At 39.6% G+C, this 24965-nt stretch overlaps 1 protein-coding gene across 6 annotated transcripts in view; it reads left to right on the forward strand.

The window, feature by feature from the left end:
* Nucleotides 1-14690, forward strand: part of ZFPM2 (zinc finger protein, FOG family member 2) — a 306033-nt gene extending 291343 nt beyond the window's left edge. For all 6 annotated transcript variants that reach the window (XM_064394359.1, XM_064394332.1, XM_064394340.1 and 3 more), the window contains 3 exons: nucleotides 1846-2052; nucleotides 6380-6604; nucleotides 11210-14690. In XM_064394359.1, the coding sequence (XP_064250429.1) occupies nucleotides 1846-2052; nucleotides 6380-6604; nucleotides 11210-13701 (2924 nt within the window). In that variant the 3' untranslated portion in view covers nucleotides 13702-14690. The remainder of the gene's footprint in view (nucleotides 1-1845; nucleotides 2053-6379; nucleotides 6605-11209) is intronic.
* Nucleotides 14691-24965: the final 10275 nt, after the last annotated feature.

A 24965-nucleotide genomic window follows, 5' to 3' on the forward strand; every position in this document is an offset into this window, starting at 1 on the left:
CTCTTATTCTGTATTAAAATATACTAAAACATGTTGGTTGATTATTATGCCTTCTGTATATAAATAAGATAGAAGTGCATATTAATAATGGAAATTAACTGTGTGATGTTTGCGCCAAAAGTACCCAATTTCAGGATCTCAAATTGCAGTGTGTGTTCCATGTATTTTCATCTACAAGACTAGTTAAGTACACTTTAGGAATTTAGCCTGTTTCTCTCTGGAAGAGGTTTTCTCCCAGTTTAGCTCTGAAGGCTTCTGTATATTTACTAGTTATATCAGGCAATTTGTCAGATTGTGCTCTTCTGTTTTTTTTTTAATTCCTGCACAGGTGTTAGGATTGGGCATTTGTAGAAATTTTTGGTGCTGTCATCATTTTTCATCTTCTTACTCTCTAGAAGAAATTATTCAGATTTGCACCATTTAATGTTGTAATCTTGGAGACCAGTCAATCTTGGTGTGCTTTGGTCCCCTCACAGTAAATTGTTTGTAAACTTTGTAGCACCTTCAACTGCTGTATTACCGAAGGGTGAATACAAAGACATTTTTCTGCTTTGAAACTCCTACACCACTTTGAGGTCTGGAAGCTTAGCGTATTTTGCCACTGAAATACACTGTCACTGATGCTTTTTTGTTTGCTCATCTTTGAAAGCTAATAGACTGGTTTAATTAATTGTCCAAGATTTCTCTAAAACAATGTCCTAATTCTTCCATTTAGCTGTGGCATATCATACACTGTTGTTATCTCCTCTACCAGATTTTTGCAACAAGTTGTTTTAAAACTATAATCTCGTTGAAGGGAAAAAATGAAGTGCAGTTGAAAAGGCAGTTATGCCGAAAGATAAACACAGCAATATTACTTATCAAAACGAGTACAGTTTTTGCTTGCCTAATGAATGCAACATATAGCTTTCTCTATATATACAAAACCTGAGGAAAAAAAAAAGCTTTATAACATATAAAGTATGCAACATTATTTCAGGCATAACTGTATTGGATATGTATCTAGGCCTGAGAGTGTAGATAACACAATATAAGTGCTTTGCCTGTCTAAACATGTTAAATAAATGAGCATTCACTATCTCATTCAAATACATTAGTAGATGTACTCGCATAGTTAATTTTCTTTTTAATGCACTACACGTGACATTTGCAGCACAGAGCTATAGTGTATCTTACTGTTTGATGAAAGTTCTTCCACTTCCCCTCCTTCCCCCCCCCCCCCCCCTTTTAAACAAACCTTTATTTGAATAAGCCTTTATGAAACAGATCTTTGGCATATCTTCTTTTCAGGAAGTTCAGTCAGTGTAAGCAGAGATAAAGCAGTCATGTTACGAAGAATATTACATAAGGGAAGATTTTTTAGAGAAAAAGGGTGACAAACATAAGGGAGGGGAAGAACGCCCTTAAGAGGAAATCTGATTTCTTTCTTGCAGCTGTTTGGTTTTACTGAGCTGTGATTTGCTATTCAAAATAAAACAAGCTTGGAGTTAAGAAAAATTTACAGGAACTTTGGTGAAAATGATAATGAGAGAAGTGCTGCATAAGTTATTTTCACCTATATCTTGATTTTCATAATGCTGGCTTTTTAGGAGACAAAATGAAAAATTAAAATAATTATTCATGCTGCAAATAGTTAGGAAAATGGTCCCCAAATTGTTTTTTTTTATACATGAAAGTTCCTATGTTGGTAGAAGGAAGACAGGAAAAGTAAAAACTGTATGCCTCTTTACCTTAAATAAGCCATCGAAATTTTAAGAAAATGAGAACTGTGAAGACAGTACTCATGCTGTCAGTTCTAGAATTTTATATTGTCAATTAAATCGTTCTGCTTTTTGTTTCCTGCAGGAGGGCAGCTTTGGTGTACCACGACCAAGGCCATCTCAGAGGGTGAAGAGCTGGTTGCCTTTGTAGTGGATTTCGACTCAAGGCTGCAAGCTGCCAGTCAGATGACTCTGACAGAAGGCATGTACCCCGCCCGCCTGCTGGACTCCATACAGCTGCTCCCGCAGCAAGCTGCCATGGCATCTATTTTGCCTACAGCTATTGTGAACAGTAAGTGAGGAACTCTGTTCTCTGGTGGATTTTTAAAACAACTGTACTCTAAGGCACATGTGAAAAGCTAATGCAGCAATGGTGAATTCATGACCGCAGAAACCACACCACAGCTCAAAGCCTGCTTTTGTTCCCCCATCATCTCAGATAAAAAGAGCAGGAAGAGCAGTCTGGCAAGAGCCTCACCCAGAGTACCTGCCCTCGTGTGGAGGTTCTGAGATCTGTTCCCAGAGGCAATTGGATTAGAAACTGTTAAAAAAAGTAGATTAGATAAATCGGCTAGCTCTCAAAGTCCAGTCTCTGCTGCTCAAGTAAGCTTGTTGTTTACCACTGCAGTTTCTGGTAATAATTTGTGATACTCAGAAAAAGAAGAGAAACACATCGTTTCAGTGACTGTTTCAAAATGCAGCAGAAATCATGCCTTAGAGCAGCCCTGATTTATTGTAGCATCTCCACTCAATGTGGTGAACCAAGAATGTTTTTACATCTTCTGGTCATCAATGGGCTCTATCATGGATAAAATGCTGTATGCATTCAAATGCTGTCTTTAGAGAGGAGGGACATGAGTGTTCCTGTACTGGAAGAATTCAGCTCAAATCAAAGTTTTCATTTTTAATGCAAAAGTTTACCAGCTGTTTACCTTTATACAGCTCTAGTTCCTCATCCTCCTTTCTAAGTACTTTTCAAATATATTGGCCATTACCATGATCCTCAACACTTACTCATCATGCAGATTGCACATTCCTAGCTCTCAGCACTTTGCAAGTCTGTCCATTTAGATCCTATGCACTTCCTCGTGCTTCTTATGGTTTCTAAGTATTATAATTATTTATAATTAACTACTGAACACAGTATTTCACGTGCACCTGCACATGCAATCACATGATATGCCACTCAGACTCCCACCTAATAATACTGAGCCTTGAACAGTCACAACATCTTCAAGCTCTTCACACAGGACTAGTTAAAACATCCCTGGTAACACATTTCATTCCATGTTTTCCTTTCAGTTTATTTTTCCTTTTTAATTGCTTCTTTTCTGGTAAACAATTTTGTTAGGTACATATTTAATGTTAGCCTATTTTTAAAGATAAACCTTCAAATGCCCTTATAATCCAAGTCTTCTCTTCCAAGAGTAAGTTGGAACAACCTCATGCCTTTTAGCTAAGCACATGCATTTCTACCCCACCAGTGGGGCAGCTGTGAGCTGACATACCTGCTCACAGAACCAACAATTAGGACCTTTCCAAAATAAGGTGCACCTTTCCTGCACTAGACCTTTCCAAAATAAGGTGTCAGAAGCACCTAACACACCACTAACTAAAGTAACCACTGTTGGGGGAGGCCTGTTTATAGCCAACAGGGAAAGGAAGGAATGCTGAAAAGCAGAAAACCCTGCAGCTGCTACAGAGGGTTACCTTACCTAAAGGGCACTGCTTGTTTCAGCTGAGATAATATTCTTGTAAATCTACAAGGCCAGCTCTGGGCTTTGGCAAAGTAGTCAGATTTCTACGACATCACATTTCCAGAAACATCTTTTCTGTCAGCACTGACTTTTGCAGAGCCCTGGAAAGCCACTGAACATTGCTAAGAGGAGTCTTTTAAGTTTATGGTGCATGAGCTCTGGCTATACAAGTTTAGTAGCAACTCAGAGTAACTTCTGTATTCTTGATTCAAGGAAAATGCTAAAATAGCAAGTCTTACTGCTCAGAACTTTCCATATCAGTGCCAACTCTGCCTCTGATCATAAGGGGCTATTTTCACAGTTTCATTGTTGAATTAGTAAAATTCAGTTTCTTCATTAAAGACTTGAACTAGAAGTTGAGCAACAAGCTGAATGAACCTCTAGATTTGTAGTGAACCATCTCTTAAGCATTCCTTTTCTATATCTCTGGGAAAAAAATGGTTTTGTAGCTTGCTTGGGGGATTTTTTATGTTTCCTAACATTTGCTAAAAACAAAATTAGAATATCATCTTTGACTCACTCAGCTTGACGCTGAATGTTTCATTATATGAAAGTATCCATTGAAATAAATTCCAATATTTTGGTTTTAAGTAATTAAAACATTAGCTTCAAGTAGCCTTTATCTGTTTCGCATCGCCTTAGAGTAGTAATAGTTTCAGATCTCATCCCTTTATATTGTTCTCCCTGAAAATCCATCATCTCACCATGCAAAACTCCTCAAATGCATTTCCTCTGCTTGGGATATAATGGGAGTCACATATTCACTGTGCATAACTGCACTACAGACTGTCCAGGCCATCTAACCCATAGGAAATAAAGATGGCTGAAAGTCAAATTCATTAAGATAATAAGAAAGTTCAATTCTGTGATGGAATGCAGTCAAATGAACTCAAATAGGACAAGTTGCCCATATCAGAATTTCCTATTAGTACTTTTGGACTTTCTTTTCTGTGAAAACACCAACAGTTCAACTTTTTTAAGCCATTTGAGGGCAAAACCAAATGTTGAAATGTCACCTTTAAAGCAAGCTGGACATTTCAAATGATGCAAGCTGTATCACTAATGTTTTAATAGTGGTGTATGTTGGAATACTAACTGCTCCATTAAGTGTTTGTGTCTGAAATCCATGTGCAATTATTCAGTGGCAAAGGGAAAAATAGAAATTGGTAGTGGTATAAATATTTTTTGCAAATTCATGAGCAGAAAAATAGGCAAGCATTAACATTGCAATCAGAGAAGCAAACTAAGCAATGTAAATTTTGGCTGCATTTGTAAATATTTAGCAAATAAAAGACTCATCCATATCAATGGGTTGGAGTCTTCAACTTTGTTCACCCAAAGGAAGTGAAACAGAGCAGTTGTCCTATACACATCAATATTTGAAATTAAACAGAAATTGTCATGAATGGTAATGAATTACATCATCAGCTACACATGCCATGTTTTCAGAGCAGCCAGCCATTCTTCAAAACTAAGTCAATTACAGTCTATAGCAGCTCTTTGCATTCTGAAGTCAGGGGAGTTTTCATGTTGATCAAGATGTGTTTTGATGTTGGCTGCAATTGCCTGATCCTGAGGTCAGCTGTCAGAGTCAGGAGTTACTCATAATTTTATCCTTTTTTAGTCTCAACAGCAGCATAGAGGTGTCCACACTAGATGCAGAGAATGGTCCTATGCCTGATAATTTATATGATAATTCCTGAAATTATGAATGAGTGGGAATAGTGTTCACTGACTTAAACCAAAGGAATAGAAGGGACTGTTGTCATGACTTAGCAATATAGACAAGATCCAGTGTTGAAATGTGGATCCCGTCACAGGTTAATTTACTAGTGTAGATGTGCCCCAAAAGAGCAGGGATTTCTTCTTATTCTAACTGATAGGATGGAAGGTTCACCTTTCAGAAAGGTCAAATAGATCTTTTGTCTTTCTGAGATGGATACACAACTGGTTCTGTGTCCTTTGACAGGGTATTAACACACAAATATCTGTCGACTTTGTGTAAAAATACCGTATCCATTATTGCTCTTCACATTAGTAGCCTCTAATGCATGATCAAAACCCAACTTCTGCTGTTAAAAACATTCTGTGCAACCTCTGCATGGTCTCTCCTCAGAGGGCTGCTGACACTTTGGGATAGGAAATAATGAAAAATTGCCTTATTTTTAGTAAATATCATCTATGCATAATGAAAAGTGGAAAACCAACAATTTACTGAAAACAAGAGGACAAAAATACATAAGAAATTTCAATTTCTATAATTAATAAGAATAGGAACCAAGGAAATAGACATGCTGCTTAGAATAATATCACAGTCAATATTATAGGATCTTAAGGAAAAGTAGTCTAGTCTTGCCTCCTGGATATCAGAACAAAAGGATTTTACAGTAATAAATGCATAAGCATACTGAAAATACACATTCTTCAGAATGATCTGTAGTTAGCACTTAAAAATTCCAAGGCCCAGAGCTGGAAGTCTTGTGCACACAGGAAAAAAATTAAAAGATGTCACCTAATGAGTAGTGATGTATTGGAAATACAGCATTGCTCCTTAATTAGTATTGCATGTTCCCAACAAACATTTAACTTCATTTCATTTTTTAAAGTAATTATATGCCAAGAGCTTCTAGCAGTTTTCTTTATGCAACTTTAGAAAAAAATATCCCTTGGAAAGAAGCAGCTGTCTCCCATGTTAGTTTCTCATCTGCAAGTGACATTTTAATAAACCTATTTCCATGCTTTGTATTTTGTTAAATAAGTATTTTTTTTAATGAGGAAGGGAGGGGAATTAATCTAGCTGTGTTAATTGGTTGGGACTAAGTGAACTGTGACTAACCTGCACCTGCTTATACTTCCTTGTAGAGGACATATTCCCTTGCAAATCCTGTGGCATTTGGTACCGAAGTGAGCGGAACCTGCAGGCCCATCTCATGTATTACTGCAGCGGGAGGCAAAGAGAGGGGCCACCGCTGTCAGAGGAGAGTGAGGACAGTGCTCAGCAGATATCCAGTGTCTGCCCCTTTCCACAGTGCACCAAAAGCTTTTCAAACGCAAGAGCTCTGGAAATGCACCTAAGTTCTCACAGTGGTAAGTATCATGTATTTTTGTGTATCATCTAGATTTAGCTTTTTGAAGAATTGTTCACTATAGATATCCAGTAGACCAATGTCTCTCCAAATATATGCAAACACTGCATGTAGATAATGCCAAAATGCCGACAGTTTCTGACCTGTTCTACATCAAGTACCTCTCCCAAGTAACCAGTGTCATTTGTCTCATCTACTAATCCTCATTTATTGTTGTCTCTCTCTTAATGTGTGTACACACACATACAGGCAGCATTTCTTTACTGGTGAAGGTATGATCAGGAGTCCAGACACAATCAATTACTGCAGGATTCCAGCTACCGAGCATACACACAACCAGAGAACATGTCCTTTTGAAGTAAATATCTTCCTCCTTAGCCCTAGAGGAGGCTTCTTAGGCAGGAACTCTAAGGATCATGGTCCACAACTCAGTGCTTTTACCAGGACACTTGTTTCATAAAAAACTTACTGTTTGATAGAAATATTCTTTTCCCTTCTTATAAATATAGCGTTTTAGAATCACAAAAACAAAGAATCATAGGTTTGTCTGGGTTGGAAAAGGTCTTTGAGATCCTCAAATCCACCACTAAACCATGTCCCACATAACATGGTGTAGATGACCAATTTTGAATTGAATTTGGGCTGGAAACACAAGTTTAGAGTTTGCAGGACATTTTGCATTGGAGTTTTGAGTAGCAGAGAACACCCATAAATAGGAAAGACTGCAGGGTCAGTGTGTCGTGTTTGATATCTGGTGTACAGAGCTGCTTCTGGAAAGAAGCGAGGGCTCTACAGGTGTTCCTGATCCTCCTGTTAAATGAATGGAGTCTAAAGGACATTAATGGGTGCTTTAATCACAGGAGAAAGCCTTATTTGGCTGCAGTGTAAAAACTCCTGGGGCATGCATAGTCTACTCTGTGGATTTGGTGAAGCAAAAAATGTTCCTCTGATACTTGGCTAGCAATTGCAATTCTAAAAGACAACATACTGCCTTGGAGGAGTTTGGTACCTCCCAGAAAATGACTAAAAGACTGCTGAGTGAAAACTTCTTTATGTAGAAACACAGAAAACCCTTAGTCACTCATCATCAATGGCCCCGTGTTATCCAAGAGGAGGCAGTCAGAGAACTGCTGAGCTGCTTGGATGCTTATAAATCTATGGGCCCAGATTGGATCCATCCCAGGGTGATAAGGGAGCTGGCAGATGAGCTTCTGAAACCACTCTCCATCATTTACCAACAGTCCTGGCTCAGTGGTGAGGTTCCAGAGGACTGGAAGCTGGCCAGTGTGACACCCATTCACAAAATATGTGGGAAGGAGGATCCTGGTAATTATAGACCAGTTAGCCTGACCTCAGTACCTGGTCAGGCAATGGAAAAGTTTATATTGTGTGTCATCATGCAGCACTTACAGGATGGCCAGGGTATCAGACCCAGCCAGCAGGGATTTAGAAAGGGTCAGTCATGTTTGACTAACCTGGTCTCCTTTTATGACCAAGTGACCCTCCTAGTGGATGCAGGAAAGGTTGTGGATGTTGTCTATTTGGACTTCAGCAAGGCCTTTGACACTGTCTCCCACAGCATACTCCTGGAGAAGCTGGCAGCCCACGGCTTGGACAGGAGCACTCTGTGCTGGGTTAGGAACTGGCTGCATGGCCGGGCCCAGAGAGTGGTCGTGAATGGTGCTGCATCCAGCTGGGGCCAGTCACCAGTGCTGTCCCTCAGGGCTCTGTGCTAGGGTCAGTTTTGTTCAATATTTTTATTGATGATACGGATGAGGGAATTGAGTCTTTCATTAATAAATTTGCAGATGACACTAAGCCAGGATCGTGTGTCAATCTGTTGGAAGGTAGGAGGGCTCTGCAGAGAGACCTGGAATGGCTGGATGGATGGGCAGAGTCCAATAGGATGAAGTTTAATAAGTCCAGGTGCCAAGTCCTGCATTGTGGCCACTATAACCCCCTGCAGTGCTACAGGCTGGGGACAGTGTGGCTGGACAGAAAGGGACCTGGGGGTACTGGAGTTGACAGCTGACTGAACATGAGCCAGCAGTGTGCCCTGGTGGCCAAGAAGGCCAATGGCATCCTGGCCTGTGTCAGGAATAGCGTGGCCAGCAGGAGCAGGGAGATCATCCTTCCCCTGTGCTTGGCACTGGTGAGGCCACACCTTGAGTGCTGTGTCCAGTTCTGGGCTCCTCAGTTTGGGAAGGATGTTGAGACACTTGAGCGTGACCAGAGGAGGCAATGAGGCTGGTAAGGGGCTTGGAACACAAACCCTGTGAGGAATAACTGAGGAAGCTGGGGGCGTTTAGCCTGGAGAAAAGGAGATTCAGGGGTGACCTTATCACTCTCTACAACTTCCTGAAAGGTGGCTGTAGTCAGGTGGGGGTCATTCTCGTTCTCCATGCAGCAAGTGACAGAATGAGAGGACACAGTCTCAAGCTGTGCCAAGGTAAATATAGGTTGGATATTAGGAAAAAGTTTATTATGGAAAGAGTGATAAAGTACTGAATTTTCTGCCTTCGTTGGTGGTGGAGTTGCATCCCTGGTTGTGTTTAAAAAAAGACTAGATGTGGCACTCAGTGCCATGGTTTAGTTGAGGTGTTGGGGCTGGGATGGACTCGATGATCTTGAAGGTCTCTTCCAGCCTAGTGATTCTGTGTGGTTTAGAGGTCAGATCCTTCTATGCTTCAAGATACTATCAGGCTATTGCAGTTTTCTGTTTGTTACCTAGCAAATATTTCACTGTTCAGTAAACCAGCAGAACTAGGTTACAACAGCTTCAATAAGATCAGGTGCATGCAGACCCAGTGTGTCTCACAGCCTGGTAATTATAACTGGATAATCTGAGAGGATTATAGATGAATTTCTCCCCATACAGAGGAAAACTGAAATATTAGCCATTGTGCAAAATATTTGCTTCAACTATTTGCATTTATTGACATACCACTGGCTTAGGCATTGAGGGTTTTGAGCCATGAGCGGTGAGTGACCATGTCTGCATGTAATCTAGAGATCTGTGTTCCTTGCAAGACACAGACCTGAGATTGTGGTGAATTTCCAGTAAGAATCTTTAGTTAGCTAAACCTCAGGCCTTTCCCTTTCTTTTTAGTCATAAACTAGTTTATTCAATCATTCTTGCTCTCTTTCCTATCCAGTCTTTCTTTTTCTGTACAGATTATCACAAGTTATAACACCTTCTGCAGTAGGAATGAAACATTCATTTTCCAAATGTCTTGCAATCTTTGGAAGCCCTGTGTTTGCTTCAACTGCTATTACTGTTCCCATTGGAGACTCTAGCAGACCTACACCACTGTAATGCAGAACTCTGACTGAAATGCAAAGTCCCATAGAGACTGCTGTCACTGATGTCACTTCCCCACTCGATGGGGAAGCATGTGAAGCACCATCTCATGTCAGTGGAGGGGCTAAAGCCTAATGTGGCCTCCCATGGAAAGAGTGCCTGAGGGGAAACAATGTGCTAACTAAAGTGCTGAGTATGTCCTTGGTTCCCTTCTGGCCTCTGAGGCCAAGAGCAGGTCAAACTCATAACTTGGGGGGTCACTGATGCTAGGGAAGAAGCGAGGACCTCTAGGTACAGCAATGTGACTACTCACAGAGTGAGATACAACATCCTTACAGTTTTGTATTGTCCAGCTACTACACACCTACTTCACCTGACTGAGGTGCGGTGTATGTGCGTATGTGTAGATGGAACAAGTATTAATTTTAAATTCTGAATGTGATCCCTATCAATATTTTTTCAGTTTCTATTGTCTAAAATGTAATTAGAATCTGTGTTGTTACAGTAGAGAAATCTGGTCTTATCTTTTTTTAAAGCATTTGCAATTTCATAATGCCATGAAACATGGAGGTTTTTTTGTTTAATTGGTGATTGTAAGAAGCCTTTGAATAAAGTGGTAGTGATTTCATGAGGAAAAGGTGTCATATTATAGCAGTAGTTGCCAATGGCCACTATATGTGAAAGATAAAATGGCAGTGAAGCCATTTCTTACTGCTCCTGCTCCCTTCACAAGAACAGAGTCATCAGTCCTTTCTGAAGAGGATGGAGCTGTAACCTCTTCCCACACTATAGACAACTTATGCAAGCTAAGAGCTGAGCATCAGTACTACTCAAAATACTACTTAGGTTTTGTCTGTGGCTTTCAGGCACACTGAGGGCTGTACCTCAAACTGCATCATAACCTTGAACCTCTTGGCCCTGGTGTGCTTTCTGTGCATTCAAAATTTCCAGTGATTGTGTATGAGGAACACAATGTGTCCCTTTACTTGTAACTAATTTGTGAGATCCTTAATTAGAATAAGCCCAGTCTATTTTTTCTCCCTTCCCTTGTTCTTTCTCTCCCTGCAGCTCTGATGAATGCATGCAAATACTTGGACTCTCCAAAGCAGAGCAAAAGTCTGGGAATAACCTAGCAGTTCAAGGAAAAACCAATTCAAGTATTTTTAGGGTGACTAATACCATCTCATTAGATGAAAATTAGTCATTCTCACTGCATTAGTACCTTCTGTGCAGCTGATTTCCCAGTATTCTTCATGAGGGGCAAAATGGTCACTTTATTTTGTATTTTGCTTGTCTTTTCTGTAGGAGTGAAAATGGAAGAATTTCTCCCACCCGGTGCTAGTCTGAAATGCACAGTTTGTACTTACACTGCAGATTCAGTGATTAACTTTCATCAGCACCTGTTCTCGCATCTTACTCAAGCTGCCTTTAGATGCAATCACTGCCATTTTGGCTTCCAAACTCAGAGGGAGCTACTACAGCACCAAGAGTTACATGTCTCTGGCAACAAAATTCAGAGAGAAAGTGACATTGAACACTCTCCAAGTAGAAATGAAGAAGGTTTACAGCCAGCAACGGACCTGTTGAGCAGAAATGATGTTCCCCAGAGCCAAAAGACCATGCAGACTAAAGATGCAAGTTCTGATACAGAGCTTGATAAATGTGAAAAAAAGGCTCCACTTTTCCTTCCAAACCAGAGGCCAGAAACCCAGCCTGCCGCAAATAAGCAGAGTTTTTCATATACCAAAATAAAATCTGAACCATCCAGTCCAAGACTTGCTTCATCGCCAGTTCAGCCTAATATTGGTCCTTCTTTCCCAATGGGACCTTTTCTTTCCCAGTTTGCTTTTCCCCAAGACATCACTGTGGTTCCTCAGGCTTCAGAGATATTAGCCAAAATGTCAGAACTGGTCCATCGGAGGCTGAGGCATGGAAGTAGCAATTATCCGCCTGTAATTTACAGTCCTTTGATGCCTAAAGGGGCTACATGTTTTGAATGCAACATAACATTCAATAATTTGGACAACTATTTGGTACACAAAAAGCATTACTGCAGCAGCCGATGGCAGCAGATGGCAAAGTCACCAGATTTTTCCAGTGTTCCAGAAAAACTGCCTGAAGCTGTAAGTCCTAGTAATGGTCAAAGCTCTATAAACATCCTGAATCCAACTCCTCACACATCAGATCCAGAAAATCAACTTCTGCAGACATCTTGCTTAAACTCTTCCAATGTTTTAGATTTGATTGGGCCAAACAATAAAAGTCATGAAAAAGACTTTACTGCACAACCTAAGAAGTTGGCAACTGCAAGCAACGGTGATGAGAAGATCAATGGAAAACCTTCTGATGTGAAGAATCCCAATGCTCCCTTAGTAGAGGGGGAGAGTGACCCTAACAAGACCACGTGTGAAGCTTGCAACATTACTTTCAGCAGACATGAGACCTACATGGTCCACAAGCAGTATTACTGTGCCACTCGCCACGATCCCCCACTGAAGAGATCCGCTTCCAACAAAGTGCCTGCCATGCAGAGAACAATGCGTACTCGGAAGCGAAGGAAGATGTATGAGATGTGCTTACCAGAGCAAGAGCAGAGGCCACCACTAGTTCAACAACGATTTCTAGAAGTTGCTAATCTTGGCAATCCTTGCACATCTACTCAAGAGTCAACAGAAGGTCTTGGGGAATGTTACCACCCACGATGTGATATCTTTCCAGGAATAGTCTCGAAGCATCTGGAAACATCACTGTCTATTAACAAGTGTGTTCCAGTTTCAAAGTGTGATACTGCCCACTCCACCGTGTCTTGCTTGGAGATGGATGTGCCAATTGATCTCAGTAAAAAATGCTTACCCCCGTCAGAGAGGACATCCACTTCTCCCAAAAGGCTGCTGGACTACCATGAGTGCACCGTATGCAAGATCAGTTTTAACAAGGTAGAGAACTACCTGGCTCACAAGCAGAATTTTTGTCCTGTCACTGCTCATCAGCGTGGTGACCTGGGACAACTCGACAGCAAGGTGTTTCAAAACCCAGAAAGTGAAAGAAACAGCCCAGATGTCAGTTATGAGAGAAGCATAATCAAATGTGAAAAAAATGGAAACTCAAAACAGTCCTCTCCTAATGGAAACTTATTTTCCACACACTTAGCAACACTTCAAGGACTGAAAGTCTTTAGTGAAGCGGCCCAGCTTATTGCTACAAAAGAAGAAAACAAACATTTGTTTCTTCCACAATGCCTTTACCCTGGAGCAATAAAGAAAGCTAAAGGAGCAGATCAGCTTTCTCCATATTATGGAATAAAGCCAAGTGATTACATATCCGGTTCTCTCGTCATTCATAATACTGATTTAGATCAAAGCACAAATACAGAAAGTGAATCTCCTAAAGGCCAGGCGCCTTCAAATGGATGTGCTGTGCAGAAGAAAGAATCTCTTCCACTACTGCCGAAAAACCGAGGCATGGTAATAGTTAATGGGGGACTAAAACAGGAGGAAAGACCTGCTGCTAACCCACAGCAAGAGAACATTTCCCAGAATCCTCCGCATGAAGATGGGCACAAGTCTCCTTCTTGGATCTCTGAGAATCCCTTAGCTACAAACGAAAACGTCTCTCCAGCAATTCCTACAGCAGAGGAACAGTTGTCTAGTATAGCTAAAGGTGTGAATGGCTCTAGCCAGGCTCCAACCAGTGGAAAGTATTGCCGACTGTGTGACATCCAGTTCAACAATCTCTCAAACTTTATAACTCACAAGAAGTTTTATTGCTCTTCACATGCAGCAGAACATGTCAAATGAAACAATTGGTCACCTTTGGTACATGTGTTTAGCATATTGTTCCATGCAGTTTAAAGAAAGCTGTTTGAATTACATCTGGACAATCAGGAGATTTCACTATTGCTGAGTTGAAGACTTAAAGGTGTAATTTCATTACAGTCCATTAGTAAAGTGTATTATTGGTGCCATTTTCAAAAATATTAATTTATTTTACCAGCAGTATTCATAGCTGTAGTTATGTTATTTTTTATTTAAAAACTTTATATTAAAGTCATTTGTAATGTTATTGTATAGTTATTGTGTAGCACATATGGTTTGCACTGTATAGTAGATTTTAAAGAAAATAGTCGCAAACAATACAGAAAAGCATTTTAGAAATAGCTTCAAAAGCACTTGTGTATCCTGATTTTTTTTCTTATATGCTGTTGCAGATATATGTATATGCTAAAATATAACTTGCAAAGAAGTTTCAACTATGCTGTAAAGTTCGCCTTAAAATTTCAATTTTTTTGAACAATTGGGCTCAGTTTGCACTTTATATTTTAGCACATACAGTACCTTAGTCATTAGGCTTTGCATTTGTATGTAGCAGTATGTTTCTGTCCACTTTCTTAATCTGAAACGTACGTTAAATGAAGATGGCATTTTCTTTCTTGTATAGTACTTGTATTTTCTTTCGCTGATGCATCTCTGTCTCAATTTTTAAACCTTTGCTGTTAAATGCAATACTTTATAAAGAATGAACAAAATTACTGGAAGCAGTATTGTAAGAAATGAGGTCATATCAATCAGTTTTATCTTTTGAAAGGCACAGTCTAAAACAAAACCCTAAACTCAATGCTGCAATTATGAATCTAATTCATATATAAGATATATTTAAATATAAGAGTAGCAATACTGCAACTGGTGATCACAAAGATAATGTTCTACTTCTGATAGAAATAATTTCTCAACAAATGTTGTTACTATGCATGTATATGGATGGAATAAAATTCCAGATAATTGGAGAAGTTTGGCTGTAATTTCTTTAATTTTTTAAAAAATTTTGTTTTTCAGGGTTGATTTAGAGTTCACAAACTGTGAAAAACTTCTTAGGAACAAGCTAACATTGCCTTCTCTTCAGTGGGAGCAAAGTATTCAGAGACAATGAGTCCAAAGGATGCCTCCACTTCCAGGGAGTCCTTGCTGACAGGTCACTAGTGCAACTGGATCTAAGACTGCCTAGTGAACTAAAACTTAAATGTGAGGGTCTGAAACCAGGAAGGCTGCTCTCTTTACTGGTGCCAAGAAACACATACTTCCCTGACAGTATCTCCATACATCAAAGTCATTGGAACAATCTCCTTCCTAATACCTCTGGTACGATTCTTCATGTGTTCAGTGTTCTTATATGAAAAACAAGATGATTCATTTAGGAGAACAGCAATTTGCTCCACTAATTCAGTATAGATATATTAGTCAATAATTTATGTTATATTAAAATCTGAACAAATGCACAATTATTAGCATTCACTTGAAATTGTTTGGTCTCCTTTACACTGTTTTCATTTTAAAAAAATTAAGATTATAAAAGTGACATATTGATGCACTTTCATCCTACAAATCTGAAAGGAAAATCATGTTCTGAATAGTTACATAAACTGTTGTATTTTAGTTCCTGTATCAGAACAAGCTACATAAAAGGTTGGTATTTCAGCAGAGCAACCAGTCATAGTCTAGCTACAATGCCACTGACTTTCAGCTACCCCATTTCTCTGTAGTTTTTAACTGAAACTCTCCTTTTTTATTATTTGTAAGTGTAGCTACATGTAACAAGTAGCAAAAATAATAGACACTTCAAAACCATAGTTAGCAATTTTGCTGGTTAGCTGGGCTTTAAATACAGGTCAAGAGTGCTTAAAATTTTACTAATTCTTACTTACAACTAAGACAGGAGATGTATACATTCATTTCAGTAGGCCCAAAGTTGGTCCTATAGCATATACTTCAGATAATAACACTTGTGAAGGAGAAAAAGCATTACAGTCACAGGGAGAATAACATGAGCAAAATGTTCATGATTATCGATTAAGCATTCATTAGAAAATAGACCAGGATATCTAAGACTTCACAATATTTGAAATAGAGTGTACATTTTAGCCTTTGTGGTGGCAAACCATTATTTTGAAGATTTTCTATCATGCAATAATGGCTTAAAGAACTAGGTGATTACATCTGGATTGAAATAACCTAATTCTGAAAGATCCACATGCACAGATGAAAACTTTTTAGGTAAAGCTGATAAGAAGGCCATAGGTTGTGTAATTTACAATTGCAAAGCTCTAGGGGTGTGTTTAGACAGTGAGAAAGTAAAGGAAAATATCAGGGTTAAAGCAAATACCTTGTTGAGAAGTGATGCTGAAAGAGGAAAGCCTTATCACAAATGGTTTCTGATCCAGAAATGCTGAGGGTTCCTGATATATTCCAGAGGTAAATTAAAGCCTCCATGCTGCGTTATATTCTTCCCACTGGCTAGTCCAATTTCTTTCACACAACAGAATAATTCTGCTAGCGTTTTCTCTTTATAAATCACCTATTTGGTTGACTGCTTCCATTTTTACAAGTTCAAAATAAGCACAACCTGTTCATTTATGGGTGCAGAGTTACTCAATTGTAAACACATTTTATATATTTTAGTCACTTCACAGGAACAACTGGCAACTCTGACATGTGCTAAGCCCCTAAGTTATACCATCACACTCTATGAAAGTAAAACTGTACACAAGCTAGGTGGGTAGCAGATATCCACCCAGATATTTTAATTTTTTTATACTTTTTTTTTTCAAAACAGAAAGCATTTTATAAAAAACTGCTCACACAGCTGGGTTCAGGAACTGTGTTTTCCCATAACTTTATAGACTGTTTACAATTGTTTCACTTTTTTTATTGCACTCATTTTTAAAATTTGCTCATGTGAAATAAGAACATAAACACTTTTACCAACCAGAAATCCCTCTCCTGTCTCTTAAACCAGTTTGCACAATATTGGCCTAATCCCAGCTCGAGGCTTAAAGCACACCTACATTTAAGTCATAAGTATTGTTTACCAAAATAAACTATGTAAAACTTTTCTGACCAATGGTTTATTTTTGTTCTTTTCAGATTATATCTACATGTTTGTCCAAGGTGATAAACTGCCTATTGCTAAAAGCTTCTCCTCCCAAGTTCTTCTTTTAGATTTTTGTAGGGTTCTTAATTTTTTTATCAAATCACCTATGCAAAAGGACTCCATCCTTAGTCTTTGACACCTGGAATTCAGCAGGAAACAGAGCACCTCAGTTAAATGGTTTGGGTCCCTTAATTCCTGTCAGCTGGTGTCAGTAAATAAATCTCCAGGGTTATGGGATGAACAGCTCAGCAAAGGCATTCAAATATTTCCTGGGTTTATGTTACAAAAAATAAAATTGCTCCACATGAAGACTTAATATTTAGAAGAGCTGGTTCCTGCCTAATTCCCTGTGTACTGATTGCCTGGCAGGTTTTACATTCATCTTTTGGGGTTTTTAAGGAAGATTTTCTTATTCAAAAAACATCCCATCCATAGGCAGTGCTCAGAACTAATTTGGCCACATCTCTGTCTACCTCATTTATTTGTTTTTATCCCAAAATTCAGACTCTGAAAGGCAGTTGTGAGTCCTCATTCATATCACATTCATACCATAATCTTCCCAGTTTTCACAGAACAATAGTGATATTTTTCTTTATAGAAGAAAAACAGTAAAGTATATTCCTAGAAGCTGATGTCTGCTTGACTTGAAGTAATTGTAATAAAGTTGGGATTCTGGTGACATCTTCTCATTATTGCAAATAATCATAAAACTACATCATAGATATTACTGTGGATCCACGCTCCTAAATTTCTCAGTCTCTTATTTCCACTAAATAACTATTGACTATGTTCATTGTCTACACTGTCTGTAGGAATGTAGAAGTCATATCCTAAACATAATAGAGAGTATGAATAAGGTGATTTCTCCCTTGTACAACAAACATTGCACTACTGGCAAATGGAGAAGGAAAAAAAAAAAAACCAAAACCCGATGTAGAAATTAAAAAATGAAATTCCAGCATCACTATGAAGATGACATATAGATGGGCTAATTCACTTCACTGAATGTACATACATAGGCTATGAACCAGGAGCCACTAAAACAGTGGAACTGAGATGGCGCTCTGACCAGCCTGGAAAACCTGATATAAAGAAAATTCCATGGTGAGTATAATGGATAAAGGGTGGTGTGGGATGGACTTATTGAGGGGCAAAGAAGATAAGGAAAAAGGAAAGCAGCACTTTGTTAATCCCAAGAGTGTAGTATGGGTACACTGATGGCTGCAGAAGGCAGCACAAGGCATCAGGGCTATAAAAATGCTACATGCCCCTGGAGGCCTATTGAGAGAGGCTAAAATACTGATGAGAAAACATCCTTGGAAGTTTGCCCCCAAATTCTAAATATTTCTAATGCAAGGTTCTGGCTTCTTATGGTCACCTTTTCCCCAAGGCTAACAATGGAGAAGAGAACCACAAGTCACAAGTCACAAGTCTTTTGACCTTCCCGGTCACCTTCACATCTGCTGTGTTGTGTTGCCACGAGCTGTGCAGGACAGACATCCACAGAGCAGAAATGTGTGACCCTCTTGTAAACTATAATCAAGTCAAATACCCAGGCTTCAGATGTGTTAGCCTGGGAGCCTGCCTGGTCCCTCCACTGAGGCCTTTCACAGAGGTCACTGACAGTGCTTCAAATCCAGACCACGTAGAGCCACAGCAAAACGAACTAAAGTAGTCGTGGCATTCACGTATGGAATGAAACAGAGCATGGGTGGGGAGGTGGGCAGGAAATCTGCAGTCACACAATTAAAGCTTCTGCATAATACAGCGGCATGAGATGAATGAATTGTCTGCAAGGGTGAGACAAGGCTTTTATGCTGTGGTGAACAGAAAATTGTAATTCTGTCAAGTTCAGCTTTCAAATATATGGAGATTTTTACTATAAACACACACACAAGTATCAAACATGCACAGAAAGATGAGAATGTCCAAAGCAGGGAGACAACCTAAACTAGATTAAGAGATTAGATCAAGCACCTGTATAAGGCGATTAGAAAAATCCTTTTTTGCAGAAGTAATAGCCAGACCCTTTAATCTTCATTGCATAGGGAAACTGGCACCTTTTGGTGCATGGAGGGTGATGATATGCTCATTCATATCCAAATTTAAATGTCCTGGCAAAATTGCTCTTTCCCCTTTCTGCTCTCAGCTGCTTTGCACAGGTCCCAGCCTCTCAGATGCTTCGTGCAGGTCCCAAGCCAAGGAATTTGTTCCTACCTACCAAATCAATGGCCCTCATACTCATTTTTCTTCCACCTGACAGCTTACTTGGTTTTGTAAATGTCTTGTTTCGTTTTCTACTGTGGAAGTTTTTTAACTCTTTACCCACCTAGAATAATTAACAGTGGAGGCAGGGTGAAGAATTCACCTGAGCTGGTGTATTGCAGAATGTGGTAATCTCCATCATTGGAGACATGGAGTCACTTGAGAGCTCCTCTAAAGGAGGTTTATGTGCACCCAGCTGTTCTCATCTCCTCCAGCTGAGACCCCTTGTTAGGACTCTTATATCCCTCACCACATCTTGATCTCTCTTGAGGAGAGATCACTCCTCTCTACATGCTAAGCAGCATACCCAGAGACTCAGGCAGTTGTCTGCTTTGAATTAGAATTATTTCCCTGTAGGAAATCTCCATGAAAGAATGTGTGCACTTTGAGTGGCACCATTGATAATTTTAATACTCACTGTTGATATAATAACCTAATATTCATGCCCAAAGTGGGGGCTGTGCTCCTCAATAGTCCTCAGTAGTCTAGGTCTAGTCATTTCTTAAGGACTTCAGGAGAATCCCAAGCCTGACACATAGGCAGCTACAGGGACAGACGGAAGTCAACATTTACTGTTTTTCTCCTCCCATGTGAGTTATTCTGCAAAACAGAGAGAAAGCCATTGGAGCACAGAGAAAAGGACAAGAAGGACTTAAGGCCTGTAATGTGGGAAAGAGATTTGTGGCTTCTGGCCTCAAGGTGGTTTCTTGTCTTTTTACATTAGACAGACAATGGGAAAATGGCCTACCAGCAACCAAGGCTTATCTTCAGTGTCAGAAAACTTGACATGCAGTGTGCTTTTTAAAATTATATCAGAAATCACTTTCCTTTTTGGGTAGGTAATTTTTATATTAGAAAAACAGAAGTTGGCACAGTTTGCAGAAGTTTTTAGCATACTGAAATCTGTAGTATCACTAAAATACATTCAAATCTTTCATGCAATTTGTGGAGCTAAAAGTAATAATTATATAAAAGATGCTGATACGATTTCACTTATTTGAAGTTTACTATGCTAGAGGGATTCAGTGTGACTTTGTGATAGCCACTTCAAGGAAAAACTGTCTGCTCTGTAAGAACTTTCCTTGTCAATAACATACTGTGTTCCTTATTCTTGTAAATCAAAATATGTCGTACATAGTTTATGCCTGTTATATTAGATTTGATAATGACATTCACAATACAAAAATAATATTTATATAAAGGATTTCCTTGATGATAACTGTTAGACCTTCCTGATACAAAACTACTGTGTATACTTGTCAGCCATGTAAAGTTAAGTGATAATATTACTTTGTGCATTTGTTCTAAGTTCATGACAAGCATAATTAATACCAATAACCTGCAAGGTGAAAGTAAGATTCATTCTTAGGTGATAAAAATGCCAGTTTTCTTTCCCAAACAACAAATTCCAAAATTTTCTTATCACCAGATAAGATTGAAACGAAAAAATGAAATGTTGTACAACTTTGTCCAGTGACACTTATGAACCATTACTCTGAGCTGTGGAAGATCACGCTGTGGATGCATCACTGGTGTAGACAAGCACAGTTCAAGAACCTTCTACTGATGTTTAGAACCAGCAGTGAAGTGAGACATGTGATGCAAGCTCAGATAAAAACAAATTACTTGTTTCATTACAGTAAATAGTTTGAATCAAAAAGCAGCATTTTGAAAACATGAACTACCCTGTTATCTGAATGTCTCTTAGAAATGGAGATGAGTTAAAGTTGCTACTCAGCTGAGTAACAAAACCTCTCCACAGGATTACCCACTGCTGCTAACAAATCACCCATAAAAATGCAGGTCAGGCATTTGGAACCTACATCTAATGCTTACAAAACTCCCATTGAAATGAATTATGGAATCTCTCACTCCAGTTGCAGTGCCTACAAGTAGATAAAAGAGAATATGTCTTTGTGACCTTTATACAGGTTCTGCTGCATTTATATATTATACAAACAGCTTATTTTGTATGTGCTACCACTGGCTGTGGAGTAGGAACAATTACCTCCTCAAAATTTTAGAGAGGCAGAGCTATGTCCCAGTAAACCCAGTGTCACAGGATGGCTGAGGCTGGCAGGCACCTCTGGAAACCGCCCAGTCCAACCCCACCCCTGCCCATGCAGGGTCAGCTATGACAGCTGGTTCAAGGATGTGGCCAGTTAGGTTTCTAAATATTCCCCAGGAGATATTACAATAGCACAGCCTTTCTGGGCAACTTACTCCTGTGCCTGGGTTGGTCCTCTCCAGGAGCAGGACTCTGTACTTTCCTTTCCTCAACTCTATGAGAAGCTCTTGGTCCATTTCTCCAGCCTTTCCAGATCCTTCTGAATGGCAGCATAGCCACCTAGTCTGTCAAACTCTCTTTCTTCCCAGTTTTGTGTCATCTACAAACTTGTGGTAGGTGCGTGCTGTGCCAGCATTCAGGTCATTGATGAAGAGGATAAGCAGTATTTACCCCTTTAGAGCACCACTAGTCACTGATCAGCAGCTGGACTTCATGCTGCTGGTCACAGCTGTATCAGCCTAGCAGTTCAGACAGTTTTGAATCAGCTTCCCTGTCCATTTAGCTAACCCATATTCCATCAGAATGTCTGCAAGGTAGTTAGGAGAGACTGTCAAAACCTGTGCTGAAGTCAAATAAATAGAATTCACTGCTTTTCCCTTTCACTCCATTGTAGAAACCTCTCAGGTCAGGCATGATTTCATCTTCATAAATCTATGCTGACTACTCCCAGTAACTTTGTAGCCTTTTATTTGCCTGGAAATGGTTCTCTGGATTATTTGCTTATCACCTTCCCAAAGATCAGGGTGGAGGTCTGACCTGTAGTTTCCCTGAACCTTCCTTCATGCCTTTTTGAAGATGGTAATGACATTTGCTTTCTCTCAGTACTCAGGATTCTCTCCTGGTCACTATGACCTTTCATATGACCTTAATCAAGAATGGACTCACAGAGATACCAGCAGTTCCCTCACCACTGGGGGAGTGCCTCCCTACAGGTCACATGGACTTAAATACATCCAGTTTATTTCAATGTTCCCTGTCCCAGTCCTTGCCCACCAGAACTAATTATTTCATGCTTCAGAGTCCTGTGATTCATGGCTTTCTAGAGAAGATGGAGGCAAAGAAGGAATTGAGTACCTCTGCTCCACTCACACCATCACCAAGTTCATTATGACCTTGCCTGTTCAGCAGCTGGCACACTTTGGTGCTGATAGACTTGCAGAAGCTCTGCTTGTTGCCTTTTCACAGCCCTCACCATGTTCGACACAAAGGTCTGACAGTGTGCACTTGCAGCTCTGAATGCCAGTTGTATTTCTGGGCTGCATCAAAAGCAGCGTGGCCAGCAGGGCAAGGGAGGTGACTTTGCCTCTCTGCTCTGCTCTGGTGAGACCCCACCTGGCCACCAAGATGATCAGAGGGATGGAGCACCTCTCCTGCAAAGACAGGGTGAGAGAGTTGGGGCTGTTCAGACGGGAGAGGAGAAGGCTACAGGGAGACCTTGTTGTGGCCTTTCAATACTTAAAAAGAGTTAAAGGAAAGAGAGGCTTTTTACCAAGACTTTCAGTTAACAAGACAAGGGGTAAACTGAATGAAAGTAGGTTTAGATTAAATATTAGGAAGAAATTCATTACTGTGAAGTGTGTGAGGCACTGGCACAAGTTGCCCAGGGAAGCTGTGAATGCTCAAACCCTGGAAGTGTTCAAGGACAGGTTGGATAGAACTTTGAGCAACCTGGTCTAGTAGGAGGTGCCCCTGCCCATGCCAAGAGGATTGGAACTAGATGATCTTTAAGACACCTTCCAACCCAATCCATTTTATGATTCTGCGAACTTCAGCTGGACCTTGTCCATAACCTTATGAAATTGCCTACATTTCATTTTTATTTGGCAGGTCTTCATGCTCTTGGGCATCTTCATGCATCTTCAGACCTTCTGTCTGTACTTTTTCCACCACAGGTGTGTTGGCAGTTGCAATACTGGAAGTCCAAAAGAGGTTTTTCAGGGAACAGCATGACTTTCTGGGCTATCAATAGCATAACTGAAAGCAGCATCAGGCCTACTGGCTGCATGTACAGTAATTGTCCCAGAAATCCCAAAATCATTTTGTTTGAAAGTAACAGGTTCCAGAGCCAAAGTCTACAGTTACCTGAAAGGTCTATAATGCTCTGTCTCCCACTAAGCTGTCAAGTTCATTTTCACTTTTTCTCCTCCAATATTCTTGGTAACACCATCTTTTTCTCCACGTTTTTCCTTTCCCTCTTTCCCCCCAGTTCCAGTTTCAGCTTGGCCAACAAAAAAAAAAAAGTGTACATAAGAAAAATACAAAATAATTTGCAATGAGGTGAGAAAAACGTTCAGATCTTAACACTGCTCAACTTGGAAAAGTTTTAATTTAAATTCAGACTGGGACCTCAGCCTATCTTTGCCATCATGTCCCAAGTCCCATCAGGCAAAATATAGTTCTGGGGAGAAAGGAAGTTTTGGCTCAGTGAAGATGAAGTGATTTTTTCCAAGTGTTGGATTTGTTTATTTTCATTCAGACCCTAATCAATTAATTAGTTTGCTTTGATTTTTGTATCAATTTTTCATCAGAAAGGAAATTGATTTTTAACATATAAATTTAGCCTGGAACAGTTGTTCCAGAGTTGTGCTCACCTAATAGGAATGCAGTGAAAACAAAACCATCTGAGCACCACATGAATCACTAGAAATACACTGAAGATCTGTCCATCTGTCCATCCACATTTATATTACAAATAAATGAATATAGATCTATTCCTGCTAGTTCAGTAATTTTTCACTGAAAATAGATGCAGTTAGTAGTCATGCTGTTTTTCATTTTGTTTAGCATTAATCAGACTAGATTCTCCTTTCAGTTTCACTAGAACAAAGTAAGTAATTTATTCTAAATTGTAGCTGGAGTTACTCCACATTTTTCTGATGCCAGAGAGAGAATACATCCCAGAAACTGCTATTAGCTTGTCTAATTCATACCTCATATTACCATCTTCATAAGGACTCATTCATTAAAATAATTTTAAAACAAGAAAAGAGCTTGCTTTTACAGGCACTTTGGGTCAAGCTCAGCTACCATCATATAACCACCTGGAATAAATAACCTGCAACATGCTGAAAGGCCAATTATTTAGAGAATTTCTACCATTAAAGGAGTCACATAATTCTTTGACTCCTTTCTTCTCTGAAATATATATGACAGCTGAAATCCCATCTAGACAACAGTTCATGACTTCTGACAAGAGGATGATTTTGTTGCGTGTAAAAGGAGTGTAACCAGTGTTTGAACTACATAAGATTTAATTTTTCCCTGGACTACTGCAGGGTTATTTACAGCAGGGAGAGGTTGTGTGCCTGTGGGACTTGACACTGGTAATCACAGACATAATAGCACTCTTAGTGGTGCAGCTTAAGAATTCACTTCTTTGAGAAGCAAGGTGCATCTCCAGAAACTTATCTCAGTGTCTGCTCAAGCCTGACTCCTCAGCTGGTGAAGTTCTCTCCATCTAATGGACTCCCAGATAAGAATAAAGCAGACATCCTGGTTTCAACACAGCATGAGACCATATAAGATGTGCCCTGCCCCTTTACATCTTCTCTGACAACAACTTCAAAATCCAGCTGCAAAGACAGTAAAGGCTTCCTCAAGTTCCAAGACCATTGCTTTCCCAGTCTGAAGGGTGGAAGCATCAATTTTGTATACATCTATAGCTGTGTTCTTCTCAGCAAAAACTGTGCTTTAAGAAAGTATGGAACTGCTTTTTAGTTTAGTGGGTGTATGAACACTCATGTAAAATTTTAGTTGTCTGCTGGTCTCTAGTTCTCTTGAGCCATCATTGAAAACATTTTCTTT

The sequence above is a fragment of the Passer domesticus genome, chromosome 1 (assembly GCF_036417665.1).
Source record: "Passer domesticus isolate bPasDom1 chromosome 1, bPasDom1.hap1, whole genome shotgun sequence".
NCBI lineage: Eukaryota > Metazoa > Chordata > Aves > Passeriformes > Passeridae > Passer > Passer domesticus.